At 35.7% G+C, this 27487-nt stretch overlaps 2 protein-coding genes across 2 annotated transcripts in view; one reads left to right on the plus strand and one right to left on the minus strand.

Annotated features, from left to right (window-relative positions):
* The window catches only part of LOC149768726 (uncharacterized), a 66870-nt gene extending 59847 nt beyond the window's left edge, over nucleotides 1-7023 (minus strand). Inside the window, exon 1 of the mRNA XM_089925154.1 lies at nucleotides 5674-7023. The gene's annotated coding sequence lies outside the window, so the exon portion shown is untranslated. The remainder of the gene's footprint in view (nucleotides 1-5673) is intronic.
* Nucleotides 7024-9194: 2171 nt separating this feature from the next.
* LOC103697766 (adenylyltransferase and sulfurtransferase MOCS3-2) lies at nucleotides 9195-22813 on the plus strand. The gene is made up of 12 exons (XM_089925156.1): nucleotides 9195-9403; nucleotides 9556-9855; nucleotides 11770-11862; nucleotides 12124-12179; nucleotides 14755-14819; nucleotides 14981-15055; nucleotides 15172-15250; nucleotides 16891-16929; nucleotides 17095-17203; nucleotides 20609-20727; nucleotides 20905-21024; nucleotides 22152-22813. The coding sequence occupies exons 2-12, from the start codon at nucleotides 9567-9569 to the stop codon at nucleotides 22530-22532; spliced, it is 1425 nt and encodes a 474-aa protein (XP_089781282.1). The 5' UTR covers nucleotides 9195-9403; nucleotides 9556-9566; the 3' UTR covers nucleotides 22533-22813.
* The last annotated feature ends 4674 nt before the right edge of the window (nucleotides 22814-27487 follow it).

The following is a 27487-nucleotide window of genomic DNA, read 5'->3' on the forward strand; positions in this document are numbered from 1 at the left end:
CGCAGGCACTGCGGGTGCCGTTGGCCCGCCGGGGGCGTCGCCGGCCGCTGCTCGTTCCTCCCGAGCATTCCGACGAGCTCGCCCTCCTCCCTTGACGCGAGAAAAAGAAGAAGAATGGGGGGGGGGGTTGGGGTGGGGAGAAGAAGGCCCTGTTTGGGGGAGCTGTTGACAGTAGAGCTGTTGGAAGTAGAGCTGTCTGAAGTAGAGCTGTTATAAAAAACTGTTTGCTGTTTGGTAACTACATTCATAAAGTGCTGTGATACTTTGTTTTGTATTTGGTAAACAAACTGAGAAAATACTTTTGTATGATAAAATTACCATAAAGGACATTGTATAGTATTATACAACTGAACATAATAAAACATAACATAAATTAATACATAAATATACGATATAGTATAATATTATTGTAATATAAAATAATATTATGTTGATATAGCATAATAGTAATATAATTATTAGAGTAAATTAATATTTGGTAATATAACATAATATTAAATTATTTAACATAACATATTAATATATTATGATATAATGTAATATATATTATATTTATAGTATAATACAATAATAAAAATATAAAATATTATAATTATTAGTATAAATTAATTTCTCATAATATAACATAATATTAAATTATTTAAAATAACATATTAATGTATTATAATGTAATGTAATATATTACAATATTTATAGTATAATACAATAATAAAGATATAAAATATTATAATTATTATTATAAATTAATTTTTCATAATATAGCATAATATTAAATTATTTAAAATAACATATTAATGTATTATAATGTAATGTAATATAATATAATATTTATAGTATAATACAATAATAAAGTTATAAAATATTATAATTATTAGTATAAATTAATTTTCCATAATATAACATAATATTAAATTATTTAACATAACATATTAATGTATTATGATATAATATAATATGATATTATATTTATAGTATAATACAAAAATAAAGGTATAAAATATTATAATTATTAGTATAAATTAATTTTCCATAATATAACATAATATTAAATTATTTAACATAACATATTAATATATTATGATATAATATAATATGATATTATATTTATAGTATAACACAAAAATAAAGATATAAAATATTATAATTATTAGTATAAAATAATTTTCCATAATATAACATAATATTAAATTATTTAACATAACATATTAATATATTATGATATAATATAATATGATATTATATTTATAGTATAACACAAAAATAAAGGTATAAAATATTATAATTATTAGTATAAAATAATTTTCCATAATTTTTCATAAAATAATTTTCCGCGGTCCAGGGGCTCTTCTTCGTGGTCCATGCTCGAGGAGGACCTTAGCGTGGGCCGCGAGGTTGATGATAAAAAAAAACAATAGATTGATTTTGGAAGGTATGGAAAAGGATTAAAAATTTTTTCTTCTAAAATGTGGTTCAAGAGATACATACAAAAATTGAAAAGAAAAATACCTTTTCTTATGGAAGGGAGTCTGACGGCTAGGGTTCTTGGCTCAAACAGATTTTTAGGTTTATAAAGGGACAAACTATGTAATTATGTTATTTTAATATGGGCATTTTTATCAAAAATACAGCTTTCCGAAAAAGCTGAAACAGCTTCCTCCCAAAAGCTCCAAATTGGAGCTTCCTTCTAAAAGCTGTTTTCAGCTTCCCGCAAAAGCTGAAACAGCTTTTTGAAAAATTTACCAAACACAGTTTTTCATCTAAAAGTACTTTTGGAGGGCCAGAAAGTGCTTTCTGGCCCTCCAAAAGCTCCCCCAAACAGGGCCGAAGTCGGGAGAAGAGAAGAGGAGGAGAAGAAAAAGAAAGAGAAAGGAGAAGTTTCGGGAAGGAAAAAGAAGAGAAGAAAAGAAAAAGGAAGGAGAGAAGGAAAAGAAAAAAAGAAAAGAAAAAAATAAAAGAAAATATGTAAATAAATAGTAAATATGTAGGATTTTAGTCCAAATTATTCGATTGAAACTTGAGATTTATTCATATCTATGCTAGAGTTTTAATTTAATTATACATCTGGAACTATTTGATAGGTACAGAGAATTTGACGGACGAGATTAGGGTTGTGTGGGCGAATTGAGGTATGTAACCCTAGCACTAATCTTATTAATTTAAAAATCACTGTTTAATAGTAAGTATAAAATAATTAAAAAATATATTTGTTATGACGTATTTTTCTTAAAAGTAGGATCAAGCATATGATTGCATGTGATTCATGAGTTTGATTAAATTGCATCCTTCATGAATATTTGAGTATAAATTATGGTTACGATAAATTGTATGAAAATGAGATTTGTCGCATGATCATGAATTTTATACATTACGATAAATTATGGTTATGATAAATTGCATAAAAATGAGATTTATGGCATGATCATGAATTTTATACAATACGATGAATTATGATTATGATATATTGCATGAAAATGAGATTTGTGGCATGATCATGAATTTTATACGTTACGATGCCATTTGTCATTTTCCAACCTATGTATGAAAGTATAATTTATGAAAAAGAATAACGATTTATGAACTCTTAGATAGCTATGCCCACCTCTAGAAATAGAAGTTATTCGACCCCCCTAGAGCTAGCATCCAACGAATATGGCCCCTTTGCCCAACAGGTTAAAGTTGGTAACGAATATGAATGAGTTATAAAATTCGTCGACTACGAATACGAGCCGTGTCACGGAATTATAGTGACCATAGCAGCAAGTCTGTCTGAGAGCAAAATTTATAAAGTATGGATGAATGGCAGCATTTTTATATGATTTTGGTTAGACTAACTAAAACATTTGAATTATGTTGATATATGCTATTTTGGAAACTTTGTAAGATTGTTTTGAATATATAAATGTTTAAGCACTTGTAATAGCATTGATATGATCAGCTGCCTTGCATGCTTGTACGGTCCGCTGTGCGGGCGTGCGGCGTCTGCCGCGCTTCGGGTTCGGGCTCGGGGCGTGACAATTACAACAAAAGATGTGCGGGAGAATTATTTGAACTAAAGGATAGGTAAATAAGGCATTTAGTAAATATTCAATAGCATAATTAAATTTACAACATTAAGCATATCAAGATAATTTAAATTACATTCATAAATAATGAAATAAAATTTATTTGTAAGTCACGTGTCATGTTACCCAATTAAGAGTTTTACATGAGTTTCAAGGGCTGTTTTGACACATCTATAAGATAATTTTAGTTTTTCATTTTAGGTACCCAAGCTTTTTTAGGTCCTTGCAGGTTGGCAATAATTGTTCCTTTTGGAACCCATATTTTCTTAATTGCCATTTTATCTATTAGTTTGCAGGTTTTAGGATTACAAGTAATATACTTCTGCATACTCTTGTTAAATTTAAACAACATAGATTTAACATAAACAGATAGTGAATTTTCAGTTTTCTATTTCTGTTTATTAGTTTTACCAAATTTATGAAAAACTATTTTAGGATGAACAAAAGAGATTTTAATTGATTTTTGTTTCTGTTTATCAGATTTATAAGAATCTGTTTTAGAATGAGTAGTGGAGAATTTAACAAACATATTCTTGAAAAATTTTTGGGTGCACCAAGGTTGATATCCTAATCCAGCTTCGTCATATATAGCTCTTGAATTTTCTATCATTAAATTCAATTTTTCAGAGCTATGAATGAATTTTTCAATAATAGGTTTTAAATTATCAACTTGTTTAGTTAATTTTTCATTATCTTCTGAAAGAAGTTCATTGTTCTTCTTAAGTTTATTATGGCCTTAAGTGAGAAGTTGATTTTTTTGATTTAGTTCTTTATTTTATTTAATTAAGAACTCAGTTTTATTAGTTAGTTTCTATTTTTCATCTATTAGGATTTGATTTTCATTCTTCAAGTTCTTGTTCCTACAAATAAGTTTCTCAGTTCTAAATACAAATCAGAAAAGACATCATGAAGTTCATCAAATATAAAATCATCTTTAGTTTTAGCATGTACCTCATATATTGTCACGACCCCCGCCCCATTCCCGGCGGGCCGCCATGACGGTCCTAGGGTGCGGGTAGGCATAAGGCCACCAGCCACCGCGTAGAACCCTACTACCTATCAATCATCAATAAATCTTGAAAAAATTTGGCATGATGCATGCACAAAATGATCACTTTTCCTATAGTGACCTGTCAGGATTATCTCAATACATAAAACACACTACCTGTCAGAGCAGCAATCATATAATCTGTCACATAATAAACCTGGACAATATATAGCAATACATCATCTCAGGCATATAACTCATCTGCACACATATATATATACCTGCTTCCTAATCCATCCATGGTCAAACCCATATCCACAACAGGATCTATGACTGTAATTATGCACTATATACAATAGAAGGTTTATAATACACCAAAAGGTATAAACCTCTATCTACATTATACTATACTATGGAGCGGCACAGCTAGCAGGCAACCACTAATCCTGCTCCTCTCTATACAATACCTGCCCTGCAATCAAAAACACCAAACTGGGGAGTGAGTATATAAATACTCAGTGAGTGGAGTAGAGAGTACTATGCACATGAGACAGAATATAATCATGGCTCGAGATGAAATCTCAAGATCAATAACAAGATGAACATGAATATGGAGTGAATCATCACAATCCCAATCAACACATCTGGGGCACATATGGAATAATCAAGTAATCATATATGCTACCCATGAATATGCTCAATAGGTCATAGTACTGAATCATATAAATCAGGTGTCAATAGGCTGAATCATCAACAAGACAGCTATCGGGAGGTGGGTTTTACGCCCCAGGCGAACCAGCAACAACTCCCTACTGCCATATAAATACATCGAATATGACACCACACCAATATGTAAATCATCACTAGACAGCTGTTGGGAGGTGGATTTTACGCCCCAGGCGAACCAGCAACAACTCCCTACTGTCACATGCATATGCAGGATAAGACACCATATCGATAATGTAAATGCTAGACAGCTATCGGGAGGTGGGTTTTACGCCCCAGGCGAACCAGCAACAACTCCCCACTGTCACATGCATATGCAGAATAAGACACCATACCGATAATGTAAATGCTGGCCAGTATCCAGAACAGAAATCCATCTCACATCTACATACTAAACGGCACCTCGCGGGAATTCTACATCCGCGGAAAGCCATACTGCACCTCGCGGGGTCTTACTATGCCCGGCGGCAAGCAGAATATAAGTCGTAGGACCGGCCGATCCTACGCCTAGGGCCGTGTCCCCCCCTAGGAAGGGACTGGGCTCCGCCCACCCAGAAGGCTACTATGTGCACAAAGGCCGATGTTCAACCCCATCGACTATAGGTGTCCTGCAGATACTGCCAAGCCATGCATAAATGCCATAATGCACCCTCCCAATACTCTACTAAAAAGGAGCATAATCAAGACTACCACTCACTCGGCCACGACCCAATTATAACTAACATCAGGGTTGGGAGTGAGGAATCACAGAAGTACAATGCAACTCAATATACCATGAGAAGGGCTCTACAAGTCTTTGAAATAGAGAAAATAAAATCAATTTACAAAAGAAGTCATTTCACAATTCAGATCCAATTTAATTACTCATAAAGGAGTATAATCAAAGCTACCACTCACAAGTCTTTGAAATAGAGGAAATGAAATCAATTTACAAAAGAAGTTATTTCATAATTCGGAATCAATTTGGTTACTCATCAACCCCTCGTAATTCCTCTCAATGTTCCCTCAAATGCGTGCACAAGATAATCAAGTATGGAGAAACAAAATTATAGAGGAATCTACTACAATATCAATCAATATGCACAAGTGGAATCAATTCACACTTGGCGGTATTCATAAAAATGAATTAAGGATGCTCATAGTGCAAAGTACATGACTCCCACTCACCTGTCAATCTGGCACAGCCCTGATACGCCTCCAAAAATCTACAGCAGGCAGTGGGGAACTTCTTCCTCTTGTTCCCTAGCTTCTTGCCCAACTGTGACATGCATTTACAATACATTTAGTCTTGTATCAAGGGCTATAATCTACGTGCCAATTATAACATAGGAAACTTTAATTGATTCAACTCCCCTGTTCCCTAAATCTTTTCTTTTCTTTCTTCTTTTCCTTTTTAATTAATTAACTCACCATTTATGTGTATTAGGGACTCCTTTGCATGAGTACAAGGTCCCTTTTAGCTTGATCTAGGCATAATACTCTATTATAGCATGAAATCCCCTATTTTCCACCCGGATAAACAGTAACCCGAACTGACAGTGGGTTACTTCATCCCGGTTTTGATCCACTTTCAGGACTCCAAATTTGATGAAATTTTTACCTAACATTCTACACTCACAGAGGATTCCAAAGAGATAACATGCATCATCATCGGAGGCCGTTTGACCCCCTAAATAATTCGCCGAAGTTAGGACTTCGACACAGTTTTTCCGTAGTGCCGGAAAAATTTGTCGAAATCCGATTCTTTCTCTTTTAACCGCCTCTACAACCCTTATCCGACCCCTCTAGACTATATCCACCCTTTGTATAGCCTAATGTCATCAAAAGACTAGATAGGGACGGATATTTACCTTTTTCTTTTTGGAAATCGAGGTCCTTGCGTAGAGGGGAAGGAGATCTACGTTTTTTCCTTCAGCTGGAAGTGCAACCGGGATCCCCCTCCTCCTCGAATCCCCTTCCTCTTCTTCTTTCTTCTTCTTCTTCTTCTCCTTTTCTTTCCTTCTTTTCCTCCACGCCTGAGAACCCCCTCTCTGTGACTCTCTCTCGGTTTCATTCCCGTGAGCCACCAACCACCCCATTTAAATCACATCAAAGCACTATTCACCTTTGTTTAATATTATTAAATTCCCATTTTGCCCCTAACACTTCAACATATCTACAACTATGCCATTATCTTTTGATTCCTTCCAATTTTACCCCTTATATCAATTTTAAAGGACTATTCTATCCCTTTTTATATAAAAAAAAAAATTTTGGGGTTATTACATATATCTCATCTTCATGTGCCATTAAGCATGAATTTGCAATATGATGCTGCTCTTCTTCTACACATGATGTTTCAGATTTGTTAGTGCATTCTTATTTAACTTCAAGCATATTCCATATTTCTTTAGCAGTTGTGCAAAAAGATATGCAATTAAGTTCACTATCATCTAATGCACAAAATAGTACATTCATGGCTTTTGCATTTTGCTGATCCATTTTCTTATCATGATTAGTGCTTGTGTGTGGTCCATTGACTATGATACTCCATAAATCGTAGTTATGTGCTTGAATAAAATGTGCATGCGTACTTTCCAATATGTGTAGTTTATGCCATTAAATAGCGGAGGTCTATCAATTAATTGTCCCTCTCCCAAAAAACTATCTATTTGAGTGGTCATGATCTTTGGCTCTTTGACGGTTAGGTCAAAATTAAAAGGTAAGAAATTATAGAGCACCTGCTCTGATATCACTTGTTGCCTAAGATGACAACCCAAGAGGAGGGGGGGGTGAATTGGGTTTTCTAAATTTTATGGCCTCAAATTAATTCTTAAGTGAGTATATAGTTTGGCCTATGTGAATTATATAGGTGCGATAGAAGCAAGAGAGATTAAGCTCTAGGCAACTATGATTAATAAGTTACTTTGAGAATTCGAGGTAAAGCGACTACTCAATATAATGAAGAGAGTAAGCAAGAGGCACAAAATGAATACAATACAAACACAAGCATGTATAGTGGTTCGGTGCACCCCAAGGCATCTACGTCCACTCCCCAAGCGTCCTTTTGGGAATTCACTATAACCCCTCGGATTATAGTTGGATTGTTTAACCGGGCTCACGATCCAAAAACCTTATAATTGGTTTTACGGGATCACCAATTAAACCTAAATGTTGGTTTTACGGGCTCACCAACAAACCTACACTGTTGGTTTTATGGGTTCACCAACAAACCTAAACATTGGTTTTACGGGTTCACCAACAAACCTATAACGTTGGTTTTACAAGCTCACCAACAACCTTACAAAAAAGTAGGAGAATGAGATGTGAAGCTCCTAAACGAGCAAATATAACAATTATGCAATAAAAGAAGAAATAAGAAAATAATTATCGCTTTGAAGATCCTCTTCTCTTCTTTGCTGAGATTGCTTCACTCCTCAAGGATTGGTAGAGCTCTTGAAATCTCTTGAATTCTGCTCAACCATCTTCTTTCAGATTTTAGGATGAAGCAATGAATGAAGCTTTCTTGGATTTTCTTTTCTCTTGAATGCACACTTTAATTTCTACCAAGATGTGTTTCCTTGATGAATAGTGGCTCTTAAAAATACCTCTCCAATCTTCAAAGATCACTTTCTAGCCGTTGGAATGGAGAAAGTAGCCGTTTCTAGCCGTTAGAGCTTCAAAAATTACTTTTGCAGGACTAGTCATTATGCTGTCAGTCGTGCTGGGGTTGACTCAAGCAAAGTTGGGGTCGACCCAAGTTACTGTTCCACAAGCTGGGGTCGGCTCCAGCTACAGTGGGATTGACTCAAGTTACAGTGGGGTCGACCCTCTTAGAAAATTCAGAGATTTGTTTTCTCGATGTTTCAAGCTGGGGTCAACTCAACTTTTCTTAGGGTCGGCTCGAGCTATAGAGGGGTCGGCCCTCTCAGAAAATTCAGAGACTTGTTTTTTTGACGCTTCAAGCTGGGGTCGACTCAACCTTTTCTGGGGTCAGCTCAACTTGGGGTCGGCTCAATCTGGGATCGGTTCCAACTTTCTTGGGGTCGGCCCTCTCGGTGAATTCCAGAATTTCCTGATTTTTGAAGTTGGGGTCGGCTCATAAATTGCATGAACTTATTTGGGTCATGCTTGATTGAAAAATATGGCTTGTTTTAAATATTAATTAGATTGGAAGCATTAAGATTGTGTTTATTTGTGGAATAAACTTGTTGGAATGAATGAATGGAACTTATCATGATACTATTCGGGGGACAGAATTTTATCATTTGAGAGAAATTTTTATGCATTTGGTATTTTGGTTGGAGGTTGAGCTGCGGTGATATTTTTTTTAAAGATTTTCTTTTTCAGTATATAATCTAGATATGGATAGGATTTAGGGTGTGTCATTCCATGATCCAATGGACCCATTTCCCCACTCCAACCAAACCCGGTAGGCCAGAAGTCCAAACCCCGCCTAACCAGAATCAGCGCGGGGGGGCCAACCTAATTTTGCGCAGGTCGATGCCGAAACCTGGGGGTTTCTTGATCATAACAATGAGCGAACGTGAGGAGAAAGGGGGACGCATGGAAAACCCTCCTCCAACCCTCTCTTCTTGTCGCGCCTGAAGTCCAAAGAACCCTCAACCCGTGCCTTCCCCGGCTACCGGTGTTCGTCTCTCTCTGCTTTCTTTTTTTTTTGCCCCTAATTTCAGACCTTAATCAAGAAACTTTCAGATCTTATTTCTCACCCAACACAGTCTTCTTTATTCCTCTCATCTATTTCTTTTCACTAATCCAGAGCTCTATCTTTGCCTTCAGAAATTTGTTGGATGGATGCTGGCATCATGAACGGTGGCGCATCATCTGATGATATTCTTCGCGAGATCGAGAGGCTGGAGGGGGAAAAGATGGAAATCGAGAACCGAATTCATCTGCTCCAAGCGCAGCTGAACAGCAAGACTGCTCTTGATGCTTCTAGAAAGGAGGATGAGACCGCCAGCTGTCCGAAGCCCCCCGCCAATTCTTTCCGGAATGGTGATGTTTCTGGTGAAGGCTTGAGAGCGGATATGATCTACAGATACAGCCGCCATCTACTGCTCCCTGATTTCGGTGTCGAAGGTTTCGACTTTTTTTCTCTCTCCCCTCTTACCTCTGCCATTATGCTTTAACATTTTGATGCTTTTGAATGCAAAGATCTGGTTTTAGGTAACAACTTGCTAGGGCAAAGATTTGCAGTTTATGAAGAGAAATGTGGAAAATTCGCCAAAAGAATTTAAATGATCAAAAATTGAAGAAAACTTGCCAAATATTACGGATGCAAGGATGCTAGAATTTACATATATTTATTCATGGTATTACTGGCATGGGAGAGGCAAGAAGAATTAATGAAGCAAAAACTAACACTACCTGCTAATATAGCATGTTAAATTTTACTCCATAAATGCTTCTTGGGTCAGTCATGAATACATCATATATTTGCTAATAATAGAAAAAATCTTGATTATTGCAATTACTTAAGATTTGTTTGAAGAATCATTAGGCTAAGTAAAAAATATAAAATAAATTGAGAATTTCTCAATGGTTTAGATAAACTTGTTATTGTGCTCTCTATTAGGGGAAAAAAGGGCTTTGTGAAATATTTGAACTTGTAAAGATAGATAGATATACTAAATAGACTGCTTGATCACTATTCGAGTTTTACTTTTTCATGTCTTGGCTGGAAGAATTTTTGGATCTTGGTAAATGGTAAGGTGATGTGAAACATCCTAGAGAGGAAACAAAAAATCTGTTCAAATGGGAACTGGATGATGAACAAGTAATTGTAGCTTATTAGAGGAATTCATCGAGTAAGTATGGAAGGTATCAAGATATAGCCAATACTTGTAGTTCACTTGACCTTATCAACATTTTTTAGCTTTCCCTTAAGAAACCTAATAAATAACCTCTTGATCAAACCCTGTCCATCTTTATTGATGCCAATGATTATTTGTGGCTATAACTGTGCAGCCATTTATTTCTGGGGTGCACTTGATGACAGGCCTCGATCACCATTCCACCTAGTTTTTCCCTAAGAATGCATTCATGCGTGGTGCAAATTGTATGGATGTTGCTAGGTTTACATTTTTTATAAGCCCAACAATGGGTAGTAGCTGACAAGGTGGAATTTGCTCATAGTTTTGGTTGAACTGCCAGCAATGGCAGGCATTTGCTTGGACTGAAGAGCTTTGCCTACTTGAGAAGAGATGAAGCAAGAACAATCTGTTGGTTCTCACCAGCCAGCTACTCAGATTCTTTTCACTTAATTCATTTGTGACATAAAGAGAATGCAAAATTTGTCGATATATTGAAAACTGTTTAAGGATTGGTCTGGAGAAGGGGCTGTATGGATTTATAGGATATCCACATGGGACAATTTAAAATTGCTTTAAGCTACAAAACAATATGGTTTCATGGAGTTGTAATTGTGGAGGTAGTTCATTGATTCACCATGTAGATTGGAAAGAAGCAAGCTTGGCATGTTCTTTCACATACATTTGATCTTGAACAGATACCTCTCAAAATCTCACACCAAGATATAACATAATTATTGAAGGATTCCTATAGAATTATGCTTTTAAGTTCATTTAGTCAATTTTAGTGTAATGAGACAGGGCATGTAGAAACTAAAGCAGGACCAAGTTTTATGAAATTGCTAATAATGATGTCAAGCATGCCCTAAAATAAATAATATGACATATGGAGGTAATCAAGGATAGCCCTAAATGTTTAAATAACCATATAGTTTGAATCTTATGGAGAGACATCAAATTATGAATATTTCTAAGACCAATATGATGCAAAAATAATTTTTCTAAATGCATTATTGTTGGCTATATCAGGATCTCTGTGTATCTGTAGCAAGGATCATAAGTTGCTTATTTATTTTCCATGCTAATAACTTGAGATGTCTCTCATTAATTTGGGCTCTGCGAAGCTGTAGCAACTGACTGTGGCATTGTCAAATTGTTAATTTTATTTGTCTGTGTCATGCAGGGCAACTAAAACTCTTGAAGTCTTCAGTCTTGGTGGTTGGAGCAGGAGGGTTGGGGTCACCCGTAGCTCTGTATCTTGCTTCTTGTGGTGTTGGTATTTTTTTTCACTTACAATTCATATATTTGACTTTGTAGCTTGATAAAAATTTGTGTAAACATTGATTTTACTTATATAACACATTAGTGATTCATGTTCCCCTTTAGTTCCTTATTTTTTTTTCTATTAATTATGTAATATGGCTTTTACTGCATTCCTGGTGATCCTTTCTTAAATTTTATTTTCAGTAGTAAAATTTTTTAATATTCAAATTAATTTACTTTATATTTCAACTTTAATTTTGGACTCTCATTGTAGGTTGCCTAGGAATAGTTGATGATGATATGGTTGAGCTTAACAATCTACATCGGCAGGTATGCAGATGATAATTTTTCCCATAACATTCTTTCTACTCTTCCATCTCTCATTCTCTTTTCTGTTTGCCAATGTTAGAAGTTTGCAGACATAAATTTGTTCCCCTATAGATAGTGTAGGGTTGGCATGAGACAGACAGATATGCTCAAGCTTATCATTAAAGAAATGAAATTCTTGTGCTATATATTATCTTTATAACATAGAAAAAAAGTAAAAGTGCCATTCTAACAAAAAGGATTCACCTGCTTGTTTGCACAGGTATGTGCATGCATATGCCATGCAGGGCATTGTTACAATTCAAACAGAGAATGGAAAGTATACATACTTTGCCCAAATTTATATTTTCATTTTCCTATGCACTTAAAACGTTCAGGGTCTTATTGTAATTTAACTAGGTATCAACTGTATCAATGCTGGCTTATGCATTAAGAGGCCTGCTTAATTTACAAAGTCCTTGCCCTTAAAACTAAGGGGAAAAAAGGGGTTATTTATAATTTGGACAGCATAGTTAACCTCTCAGTTTGCTCTGTCTTTATTATAATGCTGCTTGCTATTCTAGTTTGCTAATATCACTCATTGTGGTGATAATACAAGGTGTCAACTGACTCTAATGATAAATATACTGTTGCTTTCTTGTATCTTGGAACTTTGGATAAATTACATAACATGTTAAATAGTAAGAGTTGCCCAGGATGGACTAAAGGTAGACATCAACTTTAGGTGTGTGGCAGTTAATTTAGGACTTTGGACTCTCTTTTATGGCAATCCAGTTGTTGGAACCCACTATTGGAGAGACACATTTTTGAGGCAGTCTATAATTGATGAGACAATATCCTTTGATGAGTTATGGCTGAATTATCAAGCTTTCACAGCTGCTGTCCAAAAATCTGATATTGAACAAATATTGGGCTGCCTTGAAGTTAAGGGAAAGAAATAACTTGTTTTACAAATTCTATGGTTCACATGTACTAGATGGTTTTGGGGCAGAAATTTTATATGCTTGGGATTGGACTTTCATCGGGTTTAATATGGTTGGGCACTGAAATTTGGGGCCTTGTGCAGATTTTCTGAAGTTAATGAGGAAAAGAATGAAGAGTTGAGGATGAGTGCTCTCTCGCTTTCTCTCATGTTGGTTTAGATTAGGATTATGGTTATGGTTTGTGGAAGGACTACGAAGGGTTGAAATTTGGGTTATGTTTTAGATCTGCATGCATGCCATTTGTAGACCATAATCATTATGTCTCATCCTAACTATTTGGCATCAGCTTTATGAGCCCTCATTCATGAAGCATTCCTATTAAGGCATCCTTTGATGCTATTTCGAGCTCTTCCATATCCTTTTTCACCACTTTCATGTTAGGGTCTTCCTCTCCCGTTTCTACCTACTTTAATGAGGATTGGAAACTTTTAAATAAGGTTAAAGTTGAAACAACATAAAAGGTAAGAAGTATAACTAAATCGTGATTTGAACTAATAATGAGCAAGGAACCATCATGTAAGGACATAAAATGTTCAATTTTGAACAACCATAAGCTCATAAAGTATCATGCTCAATGAACAAACACTATAATTAATTAATTAATATAGTTTTATTTCACCATATAAGTTAATAGAACGTCTTATTTAAGTTATTTTGAGGGTGAGCCTTGTTGCAATGGTAAGTTTGCTCTATTGTAACCTGGAGGTCACATGATCGAAACATGAAAATAGTCTTTCCGCATGTTGGGATAAGGCCGAATACATTTATTCCTCGCCAGACCTTGCAATGGTAGAAGCCTCATGCACTACACTGCCCCTTGTTTGAATTATTTGGCGTGAAAGTATATACCTAAACATAGGCTGGTTGAACTCTATTTTGGGTAAGAGATTGTATGAGGTATCTACTTTAAGAAAGTGGTAGAAGAGATAACTCTAGGTCTTAGCTTTGGAACAACTATATGTGTATTCTGTTTCCTAGGAAAATGAAAATTTAAAGGAGATTGCTGGTTTGCTGTTCTAGAAGTTTATCAGTGATGAATTGGCCATTTTAAAATGCAAAGAAATTTATTAATCATAAAAGATTACAGGCTTATAGCTTTAGTTTGTCAAAACATGACCTAGTTCGGTATAATACGATCCAAAGGATTGTACTTCCATGATCCGTATCATATGATTTAGATGTGGGTCTTATTATCTATACTGATCGAGGGTCATTTGGTGCCATTGATCTTGATTGTGCAATCACATTGTGGATTGTAAGATTTTGGCAAGAATCTTTACAACTAAACTGCCCATCTCATCTTGTACTTTGGTTTTCTGTTTTTTAAGAAGCTTCCTTTATATTGTCAACCTTTTTGAATTTAACAGTTTAGCACACTGAAGATATGTGACCATCATGCTACCTGTATGCCACATAATCTCTATGCTTCACAGCTGAACACTTTTGACCCTCGAGGAAATTTATTACAAATTCTCCAACATCCAGTCTCTTTTGCACAGTTTTCCTCTAGTCATATATGGCCTTGTATTTTTGAGTTATATAGTTGCTCTTTTTGATCACTACATGTCTTCTGTATGACTGACATTTTAATTCAGATCATCCATGTGGAAGCATATGTTGGGAAGTCAAAAGTGAAGTCAGCTGCTGCTGCATGTCGTGCGTATGTAGCAGTCCTTTTCAGCATTATTGAATTCTTTTTATAACTCTTGCAAAATTATTTCTGACTATTTGACATTTTGTCGTTTAGGATCTCTATATTAATTGATAGATTTAATTAAAAATACTTTACAACTGATTTCGGACATTGTTATTGTTATTCAGGGTTAATTCTTCTATCAAGTTGGTGGAACACCAAGAAGCTTTGCAAGCAGCGAATGCTTTAGATATTGTGAGCAAGTATCCTTAGAAATCTGTAAATCTCAGAAGAAGCAGTACTTTAAAGATGGTCTTAGTGTTTTCTTGTCTTTACAGCTAAGCTATCTTGTTTTCCAAGACTACTGAAATTCTAAAAGATATGATGTAGTGGTAGATGCAACAGATAATCTCCCAAGTCGTTACATGATCAGCGATTGCTGTGTTCTGCTGGGAAAGGTAGAAATAGTTTGGTTTGGTCTTCTCTATTGATACTTGAGGAATAGCAGGATATACTACTATTTTAGAGCTCATTGCTTTTTTTTTTTTAATATTTTTTTTTTTCATTTGAATTGGTTTGTCTATTGGTTCTTCAAATAGCCATTCAGATCCCTAAAATAATACTTAGCTAAACATGATTTTTAACTTGGAGCTTCAGTACGTTAGATCTAATGCTATGGCTGCATATGGTTCAACCTAGTTAATTGTGTATGGTGTGTTTCTCAAGTCTATCTTTGTGGAACATGGTGCATCTTTATTCAGGAAAACTATGACATGAGACTCATGTTTTGTAGTTATGAAGTTATGAACTTATTATGCAGGAAAAGTACTACATTGGACTTTTATGTTTAATAGTTATGAACTTATTATGAATGCAAAATATCACCCTACACTTTGCATGTGTAGTTATGCTGAACCATAATAGAAGGTTCAATTTTGGGGTTACATTTTCTTTTTCTAGCTTAAGGCTGTGATTTAGGAATTGCGGAACAACTAAATATGTTTTGAAAATCTTAAAAGTCATCAGAACTAACATTTTTAAAAAAGACAAATAATCATTGTCTTGATTTGTCATATTGTATTTATTGTGCGTATCTTATTATTCTTTGATATACCATTAATCTGTACGTAACTTGGAATAACATTAGAGGTGGCACTGGATAGGAATACTTGGCGAATGAGGATCCATGAAGTTGACCCCAAATAGTTTGGAAAAGGCCAACTGATTATAATGATACCATGAATCTATACTTTGGCATTCACATGAAGTAACAAGAATGGATTTGCTCAAATGCATGGATTCAAAAACCGCTGGAATGGGATTGTACCATTGGTATTTTATCGTTTCTATGCAAATGCGGTGTTGGTATCGATGCCTGGATGCCAAAACCATCCATACTAGTATATACTAGCCAAATTGGTATGTGCCAGTCTTAGCGGTGCATACTGGTTTGTGCGATGGTTTTTAATTATTTTTAAGGTTGTCAGCTTTGTTACATATCCTTAGGACCGCTACCATACCGTTCTGATGGAAAAACAATAACTAAAGTTGTATGTTTGAAGTCATAGCAAATACCCAATGAAACTATGGATTGTTTTTGTATCTAAGGCAAAATATGACCTGTTTTAGTAGAAGTCATGTGTTTTGGACGAAATTGTTTTCACGTCATCCTTCACAGGACAAAACATACTATTCCATAGATCGATACATACGATAAATATATGAGATTAGAAAGTTACTATTGTCAGATGATATAAATTACTCCTTAAGGAGCTAAGGGTGAGGGTAGACTACATTCTTGTACTCTATTTTCTGATAATAGGGTTTTATAGAATAAATTGTTAAGTCCGAGGGGAAGCATACATATTTGAAAGGAAAAGTGCACTGTTGATATAAAGATGCATGATGCATTCATTTCCCTAATGATTTTGAGAATGGGTTCCTCATCTTTACATAAGAAATATAGATGCATTTAGAAACCATAGAACGATCACTTCTGGGCCATACTTTGTTCATTACCTATGTTTCATGTATCAAAGTACATATTATGCTAGATTTCTAAGTTCATTCTCTGACTGATCCATTTTTCTTCATGTAGCCTTTGATATCCGGTGCAGCACTTGGCTTGGAAGGGCAGGTAGATTTGCTTGTTATAATTAGAGGTCATGAAAAGCTTTTAATTCAAGAAAAGTCTAATGGATTCAAAATTAAGAATTTTTAACATCAAATGAAAACTGTACAACCTTGAAGTAAAATATATTTATCATTTATGAGAATTAATTGCAGCAACCCCATTTTGCAGCTTACTGTCTATCATCATAATGGAGGTCCATGTTACAGATGTCTTTTTCCAACACCACCACCGACAGCAGCATGTCAAAGATGTTCTGATAGTGGTGTTCTTGGGGTAGGTAAGTTGATTCTTTATGCTGTTAGATGGTTAATTTCGATCCATCAAATGATTATCCAAGATAGTTCTTGTTATAAACACGAGAGCAACTAGGTGTGGAAATTAGTCCAGTGCCTTTTAATGATGCATATTCTATTTTCCACGTAGCTCCCTTGTATTCATATAGTTTAGACGGTTATTGTGAAGTTCTTTCATGACGTAATATTTGGGAATTGTTTCAAGTTGGCCCTTTGGCTTATCTGTTGTGTCTCAAAGATGAACACAATTCTTCTTCCCTGTCGATCGAGACTTGTCATGTGCAGGGGAGCTTTGGTTGGCTTGCTCTGTTCGTGTATGATCTTGAATTGTGTAAATATGGTAGATCATCCTTGTTACCAGCTGTATTTTTAGAGTACATGGTAGGCACCAAGATTTTTAGAAATCGTCAGAATGGGATGGTATGAGTGATACCATACAGTTCTGGCAGAAGACTGATATTGGTACACTGTCGGTACAGGATGTAGTATAAAGCTATGGAAAAAATGGGAACATTTCTAAGATAAAATTTGTTACATACAATGCCGATGATGCTATATTGAAACCAATAGTGTACTACTGCTAACTATGGTGCAGAAAATAGTGTAAGAAGAAGGTTTTGTTTAAGATGATCGAGGACAGATACTTCAATTATGTATGCAAAGTTGTTTATTTGTCTTTATGTGAAGTTGGAATTAGGGGTGATAAACAATTTGGACTGCTTGAGCTCAGCTGGGACTCTGCTTGGAAAAACCTCAGTTCCAGGTTGGTCCTAAATGAACCAAGCTTGAACCAGCAACCTAGGCTCAAAATTAATTTCAAGCTGAGCCAGAAATAGACCTGGCTTAATCAGGCTCAAAATTACATAAGCTTAGATAGTGGCTGCCGGATCTTAGATAGTGGATACATTCATACATACATACACACACACACTAGCTTAAGTAGTGGCTGCTGAATCTTAGATCTAGTGGATTAAAGTCTTTTCAAGCTCAATAAGCTTAGATAGTGGCTGCTGGATCTTAGATCTTGCAGATCTCAATATTAGTCTTTTCAAGCTTAAATCAATCTTTAATTCAAGCTTGAGCCAAGTCTGTTTCAAGCTTAGTTGATTTCTAGTTCAATTAAGGATTTTCAAGCTGATCGATTAAGCACGTGGTAAACAAATCATTTTTTTTTCATAATGAGAATCAAGAATTGCAAACTCTTCTGGCATAAATAGTATCTCATCATTTCAAACAGCTCTAAAACTTTATTCTCTGTAAGCTATGTTAAGAGTACCCTGAAATCATTGCACCCCAAAAATTAACATCTCTTTGTTTCATTTTTTTAAAGACGTGCCTTCCATTTTCTGTTCCTTCATCATTCACATGCAAATCGAGGACTGCCTCTGAAACTAAATTGCATAATCACTCGGTTATGAATTGATTTTCCACAAGAATTGACTCCATATTAGCAGAGGATCTCAGTAGATGGCTGAAAGTCAGTGGAGTTGTCCAATTCTGGTGCCCAGAATATTTTTTTTTTGAATTTTTAATTCTAGATCTATGTATAATATAAATCTCTGATTAAAAATCAATCAATCTGGTTGGTAATATAAGCCCAAGATTATCACTGAAAGGTTAGATGTCTTGTTACGGACCAGACTTAAATTTTCATTCCAGATGGATCTTCGCATATAAAATTTTTGTATCTTATCTTCAAAATAAGTGAAAAGAAACAAAATAAAATACAAAAATTATCTTTTTCACTTCATGTTCCAGATCTAGCTTTACTGCTCATGGTCATTAACTTTCCCCTAGAATGTATATCATGTCATATATCATTCCATGGTAGTCTAGTATATATCTTTTCTTAAGAGTCCATGCCCAACATCATCCCATCTAATTATTATTTTATATCTAATTTTCTTTTCAGATCATCTATTTTTTATTTGACATTTTGTTTGATGTTGTTTCTAGTTTCTACTTTATTATTTCATGTTATATTTTTATTTTTAAAATCTTATCTAGATTTTTATGTTTAATATATTTTTGTTGTTTTAAAATTTTGATTTGTGTTCTAGTTTTCTTAAATTTATTTATATCTTTATTTTTATTCTTATATTTTTATTTTTATTTATTCATTTTATTTTATGTATATTGTATTTTCTTCTATCTTCTTTTTTTGTATCACTTGCTATATTTTCAAATTCATCCTTTTTCCCTTTCGCCATATTTTTTCCCATTTCAGTTTATCTTTTCTATCATAAAATTTTATATTTTCTGTCATGTTTTTTCCATTTCTATTTCACACACTTTTTCCATATCTATTTGATATATTTCTCAACATTTTTATCTATCTTTAGTCTAGACTTTTTTGTATTTAATTATTTTATTTCATACTTTTAAAATAGTCTTTTGAGGTTTCTGTTTGGGTTTACTTTGTATATAGATCATTATTTTTTTGATTGTTATTTGAATTTATTTTATTGGTTTTTTATAAGTGATCCATTTTCACTCTCCTGAAGTAAGTTTTCTTATTTCAGTTTACTTTTTATTTTGTGTTATAATTTTTATTTTATTCTAACTTGTTTTCTTTTTTCTGCATTTAATTTTATATTTTTACTTATTTTTTTTAACCATATGTGTATTCATTTTAACTAATAAGTAAAAGAAAAAGTATAACACATAATTTGTTAACTTGTTTATATTATCATTATTTTATTAAACATGCATTACATGTGCCTATTTACTAGTATATATTAGTTTAGATTGTGGTTGTTGGATCTTAGATCTAGTGGTTTACAATATCAGAGTCTTTTCAAGCTTGAATGTTTGTTTACTTTTCAAATCCATTAAGTGTTAATTCAGATCCGAATCAAGCATGAGTCAAGCTTTACTTCAAGTTTGAGCAAAGTTGGTCCAAGCTTGAGTTGATTTTTAGTTCAATTAAGGATTTTCAAGCTGATCAATTATGCTCATGTTTGGCTTGATTTGAGATTAAGCTCGAATTGAGCTCAAAATAGTGGTAAACAAATCAAGCTTCATCTCGCCTTTCGATCTTGAAATTAATTTCACGCCAAGCTTGATCAACCTCAGCTTGACTACATCCCTAGTTGGAACTTCTGCTAATTAAGTTTTATTTTCTTCGCACTTAATTTATTCAATTTATTCTTCTTCCCATCAATAATGCTGACACTTCATTCTTTTTAAATTCTATTAGATTACTCCATAACTATGAAAAAGGGGCTTTCATTGATTGTATCAATTGTCTTATTTGCACTCCTCAGATGCAAGATGATACATTTATGTATACTTTGTTATTTCTTTAGTTTTTTATTTCATTGTTCCTGCCCTCTTTTCTTTCAAACTTTATTCTTAATATATAACACAAGTCTATTTTGTGTGATTAGTTCCTGGTGTGATTGGTTGTCTCCAAGCTCTAGAGGCTATAAAGGTTGCTACTGCAGTTGGTGAACCCCTCTCTGGGAGGATGCTTCTTTTCGATGCACTGTCTTCTCGAATTCGGATTGTACGTCACTTGAGTGTTTCCAAAACCATGATTTTGTCTTCAGTTTTGATTTTTCATGTTTTATTCATGCTATTTTCTTATGTCTAAAGGATTATTCCATATTTATAAGTCATCTAATAGCTAGCTTAGTTCAATTTCTAAACGTATTTGAACTTCACGTAATATGAAATTTCGCAGTTCAAGATGCGAGGAAGATCATCACATTGTGTTGTTTGTGGAGAAAATGCTGTGTTCACACAACAAAACTTTCAAAATTTTGATTATGGGTGCTTCACTCAATCTCCAATGTCTGATAGGGTAATTTTCTGCTCTTGTAGACATATCTTGACAAGATACAGTATCATCCTATATTGTTAAATATAGGTTCTTATGTTTCTGTAAAATAGAGTCAGTTGATTTCTCGGTAGTCTCAAAGTAAATGCCATGTCCTATGGAAGAGTTATGGAAATATGAATTCATCATTTTGCTATATTTTATCTGGTATTTCTAGTTCTAGCATCTTTCTAAAGTGGAGTTGTTTCTTCTTCTTTCGTGTATTATTCTGAATATTGCTTATCATGATGACGTAGATCGGTTCAAAAGCCACAATATTGCATGTGCAATTGCATTTGAAGACAGAACCACATCAGTATAGAAATGCAAAATGTGTTTGGTATATGTGCTTAGAAATCCTATCTTTGGTATATATGCTTGCAAATCCTTTCTATCTTGGGTATAGGATATGTTTGATGGTTATATATAATGTGTAAAGTAGGTAGACCTCATGCTTGGCTCATCTCTGCAAGACAATATGCATGTAGTGTGAGATCGATGCATTATGTATGTATATGTAAGGGTTGATCTGTGTTGTTTTATGCTTCCTATTTATGCACAAGACACCTAGCATCATACAGAGGCAGTGTCGACTTGAGCTGTGGTATATTGCAGTGGTAAGCAATGGTGCAGATCGATACAAGATAATATATGGTTAGATTTCTCATTACTATTGGAATGTACCTGAGATGGAATGTGTTATTAACCTTATTCAGATGTACTAAATATTTTTTTTTATTTGTTCCCTGCCTCCCCCATCGATTTGAATTTCCTGCCTTTGTTTTGATTGTTCTATTAATATAATGTTAGCGGGGACTCATCTGTTAGTGACAAGAGTTAGAGTTTGAAATGGAAATAGACCAATGTTGGTAGTTTAGGGATATATCTGAGTCAAATTAGGTTTTCTTTACCTGTCAGCTCAATTGTATATATCATGCTCACTGCCCGCTGTATCCTTTTTTTTCTTCTGCATTCTAGTGAAATTGACAATCTATGCTGCCATTTTGGTTACACACTAAAATAAATGCATTAAAGCATACTGAAGTATGTTAGATGTCAAAATGAATTTAAATCAGTCGCCTTTGTTCATGATAATTTTTAATTGAATGCAGTCAAGCCCAAAGCTGAACCTGGTTCCAGAGAGTGCCCGGATTAGCAGTAAAGACTACAAGGAATTATTTGATAAGCGTGAGCCGCACGTACTGGTTGATGTACGGCCAGCACATCACTTCAAAATTGCTGCAATTCCTGGGTCTGTGAACATCCCACTATCCATCTTGGAAGGTAAGCTGTCGACAATTGATTTAGCTCTAGAAGAAGCAGGACAGGTTTCAGGCAAACATGCCTCCTTGTACGTAGTCTGCAGAAGAGGCAACGATTCTCAGAGGGCTGTACAGTACCTAAACAGTAATGGTTTCCCTTGGGCTAAGGATATAATTGGGGGGTTGGAGTCTTGGGCACAAGATGTTGATCGAACGTTTCCTATTTACTAGGCAGCTACTGCTACTGTATCAGTCTCTCTCTTCCATGAGTATTTATTCTGCGTTGATTTGTGGCTATGGATGGAGATGATATCATGGATGGGTTCATGAAGATCTCAAATTCATACAGAGGCTAAGACATTCTGCATAAATTTTGCAGGTGGATTAAAAGTGCCTTCTTTTTGTCGAGATAAAACAAATATCTGTACTCAACATGTGTAGTACTGCAAGCAACAATTCTAAAAATCAACCAAAGTTGTGAATAATATATATTTTGTTTACAGGCAGTAAAATCTATCACCAGTCTCCAAGTATTGTTCTAAAGGATTGATGATCTCTCTGCAGTAAACAAAACATTGCGTGGCATTGATGTGTTCCATCTGTTTTTTTTTTTGCCCCATGATCATGTTGATATTTTCTTGAGCATTTCTAAGTCATCGTTAAGGATCGCAAAGTTCTGTGCTTCCCATCCCAAGGGATGCTGCAAAGAGGTTTCTAGGTTGGGACACTGGTCTTATGCTGTTCAGGCCATTTTGATGCCCAGGTTTATTGGAAGTACCATGCAGTTGCCAACAACTCACCAGCAGCTGGAGTACTCTGTATTCAGAGTAGCTCATGTTTGATCCGTCCCCACGAGAATATTAATAAAGAGTACTTTGTATTCAGAGTATCTCATGAATCTTATTCATATCATTTGCCATGTTGATGACTGGTGTCCTGCTGGCTTCTTAGCGGGGGCCGCAACGGAATCCGAGTCAGGTTGCGTGTGAAAAAGAATAGCTCGGAACAAGGTTCTCCTTGAGAACCAGACTGAAACTTTTGACCTTCAGTAGTTAAACGAGAGCTTTAATATTCAGCAATTCTTGTCCAATCCAAGTTGTCGGAAATTCATGCTATGTGGGGCGTGGAAATTTTTAATATGTTGAAACAAAAAATTGTCAAGTTTTTCCATTTTTTTCCTGTTGAAAATCCACCATCCCGATGGTATATTGAAGGCATGCATGATCTGCATAGCTAATCGAAATCTGCTATATTTTTTAATGGTAGGAATGCTATAATTATGATTAGAACTGTACGCCTTTTTTTTTTTTTAAGAAATATTCAGTTATGATTTGGACTGCGAAAACAAAAACAGTAATTTTTTTTCTTTTTGGACGTGGAGAACTCCTAAAGTCACAATATAGATAATTACATCATGAGTCCTAGTTTAACTAGGATTATATTTCTACTAATTATTATTCATTCTATTGTTATTCTAGTTAGTTATCCCTATGTTACCAGTTTAGGTACGACATGTATTTTATTTTTGTGTAGGATAGTTGGAGTAAAAGTTGGCCTCCCAGTTTTGATAGATTTAGTAGAATTTTATTTTAAATAAGCAATCAATAATATCCTTGTTTGAGTTTGAAAACGACTGGTCTTCAGTTATTATATGTGTCGTCGTAGGGGTGTGCTCTGATTCTTGGTGTGGTGTCCTTGAAATCGTCTCGTTCTATATACCACCGCTCTCCAGAAGTGGTGAAGAAAGAAGATTAAAAAAAAAGAAGAGCAAGCGATACAACGAGAGTAGTAGTCCATGGCGTTCCTTTTGGGCAACACTGCTGTATACCTTCTTGTCTCGTTCAAAGGGGAGAGAGATTTGGAAGCAGATATGAGGCCGCTAGTCCCAGTTGACGTCGAACTCCGCTTCTCGGAGTTCCACGAACTGCAGCACGAAGGCGGCAGCCGGACGGTAGTCCCCGCGACTGAGAGCTCGGCGTTCTGCTTCCCCCTAGGCCAGTTCTTAGCCTCCCCGTCCCTCGAGGAGGTGGTATCTCGCATGCTTTCCACCACACGCTCTCCCAACCCGAGAGCACTAGAGTTCTGGAAGGAGAAGCTCATCGCCTTCACTTCTTCCAAAGCCCAACTGGCATTCGATGCAGGAAGAGAAAGGGTAGAGATGGTCGTCATCATCCATGTCTACCCTGCAGTTTGGGGGTCGGCCGAGGAGGTGACGACAGAGGTGCCGAGACGTTCCTTTAATGGAGGAGGGAATTTTGGCAGGGTGACGGCATCGCCGGCTTCGATCGAGGAGCTGGAAAAGGTGACATGTAATAACGCTGGAGAGCAGCATGGATGTGCGATATGCTTGGAGGAGTTTGACGTCGGGATGGAAGTGCTTCGAATGCCTTGCATGCATGTCTTTCATGGCGACTGTCTCGCTCGGTGGCTAAAAAGGGGCCACCTCTGCCCTTTGTGCCGTTATGAGATGCCTACTTCGAGCCGAGAGTGAAACTGGAAGGAGATAGCTTAGATTTTGAATTTATCTTTTATTTGTTTATTTGCTGTTCCAATTTTACTTGCATTAGTTCTCTCAAAAAAAATTACTTGCATTAGATGATTGTAGCAGCAAGGGCAATTAGCTCACTGATTTTGAATGGTATTTTGATGGCCATATTGTACACAGATGAGGGTTGAACTTGTGTTTTAATAGGACTGATTTTTCTAAAACATAATTCTTCTTTTTTATGTTAGCTAACTATCACGGCTTCTTAATTCCTTTAGATTCTTTTATCTAGTTGGATTGATCTCAATATAACTGGCATCTGGGTAGGACGTGGAGTTCATTTTCTTCTCTCGATCAAATTCTGTTCCACTTTTCTTCTCGCAGAAAAAAAGAGAGTAAAAAATCTTCTATCCTTTTTGCCATTCCAAAGTGGGTCCAGAAATTTATGCTACAACTAAAGAATAAGTGTAGAATATAACCAGCACCGCCCTGATCGTTTTGGAGAGAGCCGTCACAATTCAGCTGCAAGAACCATAGGGAGGGGCAAGGAAGAAGAAGAGGAGCCACCATCATGGACTGAAATTCCATAGCCAATTGGTAGGGTTTTCGAGATCGGCGACTTTGCAGTCACAGCAATTACTAGGGAATGCATGAAGGACAAGTGGCATATAGGATCAAACATGGTAGCAATCAGACTCCACAACTCTTCTGCAATAGAACAACTAATAAGAACATGTTTCCCATCTTCAATCACCCTACAGATATCACAATTTTTAGAATGAGAGAATTACAAGGAAGTTATTCCAAGTAACTTTTCACCAAAAAAGTTTCTCTCGGTATTACCTTCAAATTTTTAGATTGCCAAAAAAATTTCTCGAGATTGCCCATCCAACACCTCAGAGGGCATCAAGATTTCCTTGTATGTATCACGGGCTCTCCCTCGGGGCACATAAAATTTGTTGAATCAGCTCCGAAGGGAACAATTGATGCAATAAAGAAAGGTTCCAATCACGTTGGAGAATTACAATTCATAAGACTGAGAAGCTAGGATGGCAAACGCAGAGCATAAACCACTCGAGGAACGCAGGATCACATTCGTGGCGCCCTAAAATAGCTCTCAGAAAAGTCCGACAGAATCTATCGTAAGCACGTTCCATGTCAATTTTAAGAACCATTAATGCGTTTCTTTTAGAAGAACTCTCCATCCGATGTAAAATTTTCCTACACTATTAAGATAGTATTCGATATGTAATGCCCCTGAAAAAAAGCTTCTTGTTTCTCAGCAATATAATTATTCATGATACTCTCCAGCCTAGAAACTAGCACCTTTGCCACAATCTTATACAAAATACTACAAAGACTTATAGGGCGAGACTCCTTTATCTCCTGCGGATTGATCTTCTTGGTTTGGGTATTAAGGAAATGTTAAGTACCTTTCCAATCAGGTGGCATAGACACAGAAGGAAAAAGCCATCAAGCCCCGGTGGACGTCCACTCTCCACGTCTTCGAGTTCTACGAGCTCCCCCATGGATGCCAGGGGTTGCTCTGCGCACCGGAGTTCAAACTTTTTCTCTTATATCTAGGCCATTTGGTGGATCCGCGAGCTGTTAATGATATGATTCCTGAAATCCTTCCTCATGAGCGCTACAACGATCCGAGCACTATGCGGTTTTGGGAGGAGGAGCTCACCGACTTCGCCAGAACGGTAGGCCAAGAAGCTCTTGATATTGGAGTGGAAGAGATGGAGCTGACAGTTGAGATACATATCCACAACATGGCACGCCAGCGGTTGCTCGAGAAGGAGGAGGAGGGCATACTTGAGCTCGTGAGATATACCATTGAGGAGGGAATTTAGTTTTTTTTTTGGTTTTAATGAGATGAGTTAGCTTTCTGAGTTCACAAAAACTGTTATCACGCATTCTTTGGGGATACCTGTTAGATGATGCTTTTATATTTTATATTTTTCTTTTCTTATTTTGCTTTTTTTTTTTCTGCTGAGTTGCTTGCCAAGGAGGACTGGTATAAGAATTTTACTTGTGTTAACGGTTAATTTCAACCAGGAGAAATTATGTAGGTACGTTCGCATCATGTAATATCACCAACTTGCACTCCTAAGAAGTTATTGCTAAGGTTATGTAACCAAATCCGTATCAATTATTCTCTGACTGCAACAAGAGCAATTTTGGATGGGTCTAACTTCACTCATGCAGATTCTAGATAAGTCCCTTCTCAGAAGATTTACCTTTCTAGGGATCCACAATTTTGGTGTAAGTATAAGTATAGATTAGAAAGGAACTCAGCGAATTTAAGAAGATAAAGGTAAACTTTAGTTTAAATTCTCTTGTGGCTCAAGTTAAGGTATACATTTGCACCTCTTCTTCCAACAGAATCAGGACCTGAACATGGATGAACTAGAGCAAGGAGACTGAAAAGCTTAGGAATTCCTCATGCCCTGCAAGGAAAGAGGAGGTCTCCTGACCAAAAATTATCATGGAACTATTATCTAAAATAGACAAAACATACTGGCAAGCATGGACGTGCACGCATGCAGACTACTAGTTCTTTCCCATGGTAGCAAAATCAAGCCAGCACATTGGAGAATGCTCGGCAGTTTTCTGACACAACATTCCACCGTTCAAAGACTAATCAACAACCAAATCATAACAGCTAAAAATTGTCTGACAACGAGTAGACAAGCTG

The sequence above is a fragment of the Phoenix dactylifera genome, chromosome 1 (genome assembly GCF_051530095.1).
Source record: "Phoenix dactylifera cultivar Ajwa chromosome 1, Ajwa_hap1_PhDact_Kaust_v1.1, whole genome shotgun sequence".
In the NCBI taxonomy this organism is placed as follows: Eukaryota; Viridiplantae; Streptophyta; class Magnoliopsida; order Arecales; family Arecaceae; genus Phoenix; species Phoenix dactylifera.

Excerpts from the sequence above, each read along its gene's own strand:
- LOC103697766 (XM_089925156.1), top strand. The coding sequence starts at position 9,567 with ATGGATGCTGGCATCATGAACGGTGGCGCATCATCTGATGATATTCTT. Across the intron at positions 9,856-11,769 it reads CCCTGATTTCGGTGTCGAAG|GGCAACTAAAACTCTTGAAG; the intron begins GTTTCGACTTTT and ends TGTGTCATGCAG. Across the intron at positions 15,251-16,890 it reads GCTGTGTTCTGCTGGGAAAG|CCTTTGATATCCGGTGCAGC; the intron begins GTAGAAATAGTT and ends TTCTTCATGTAG.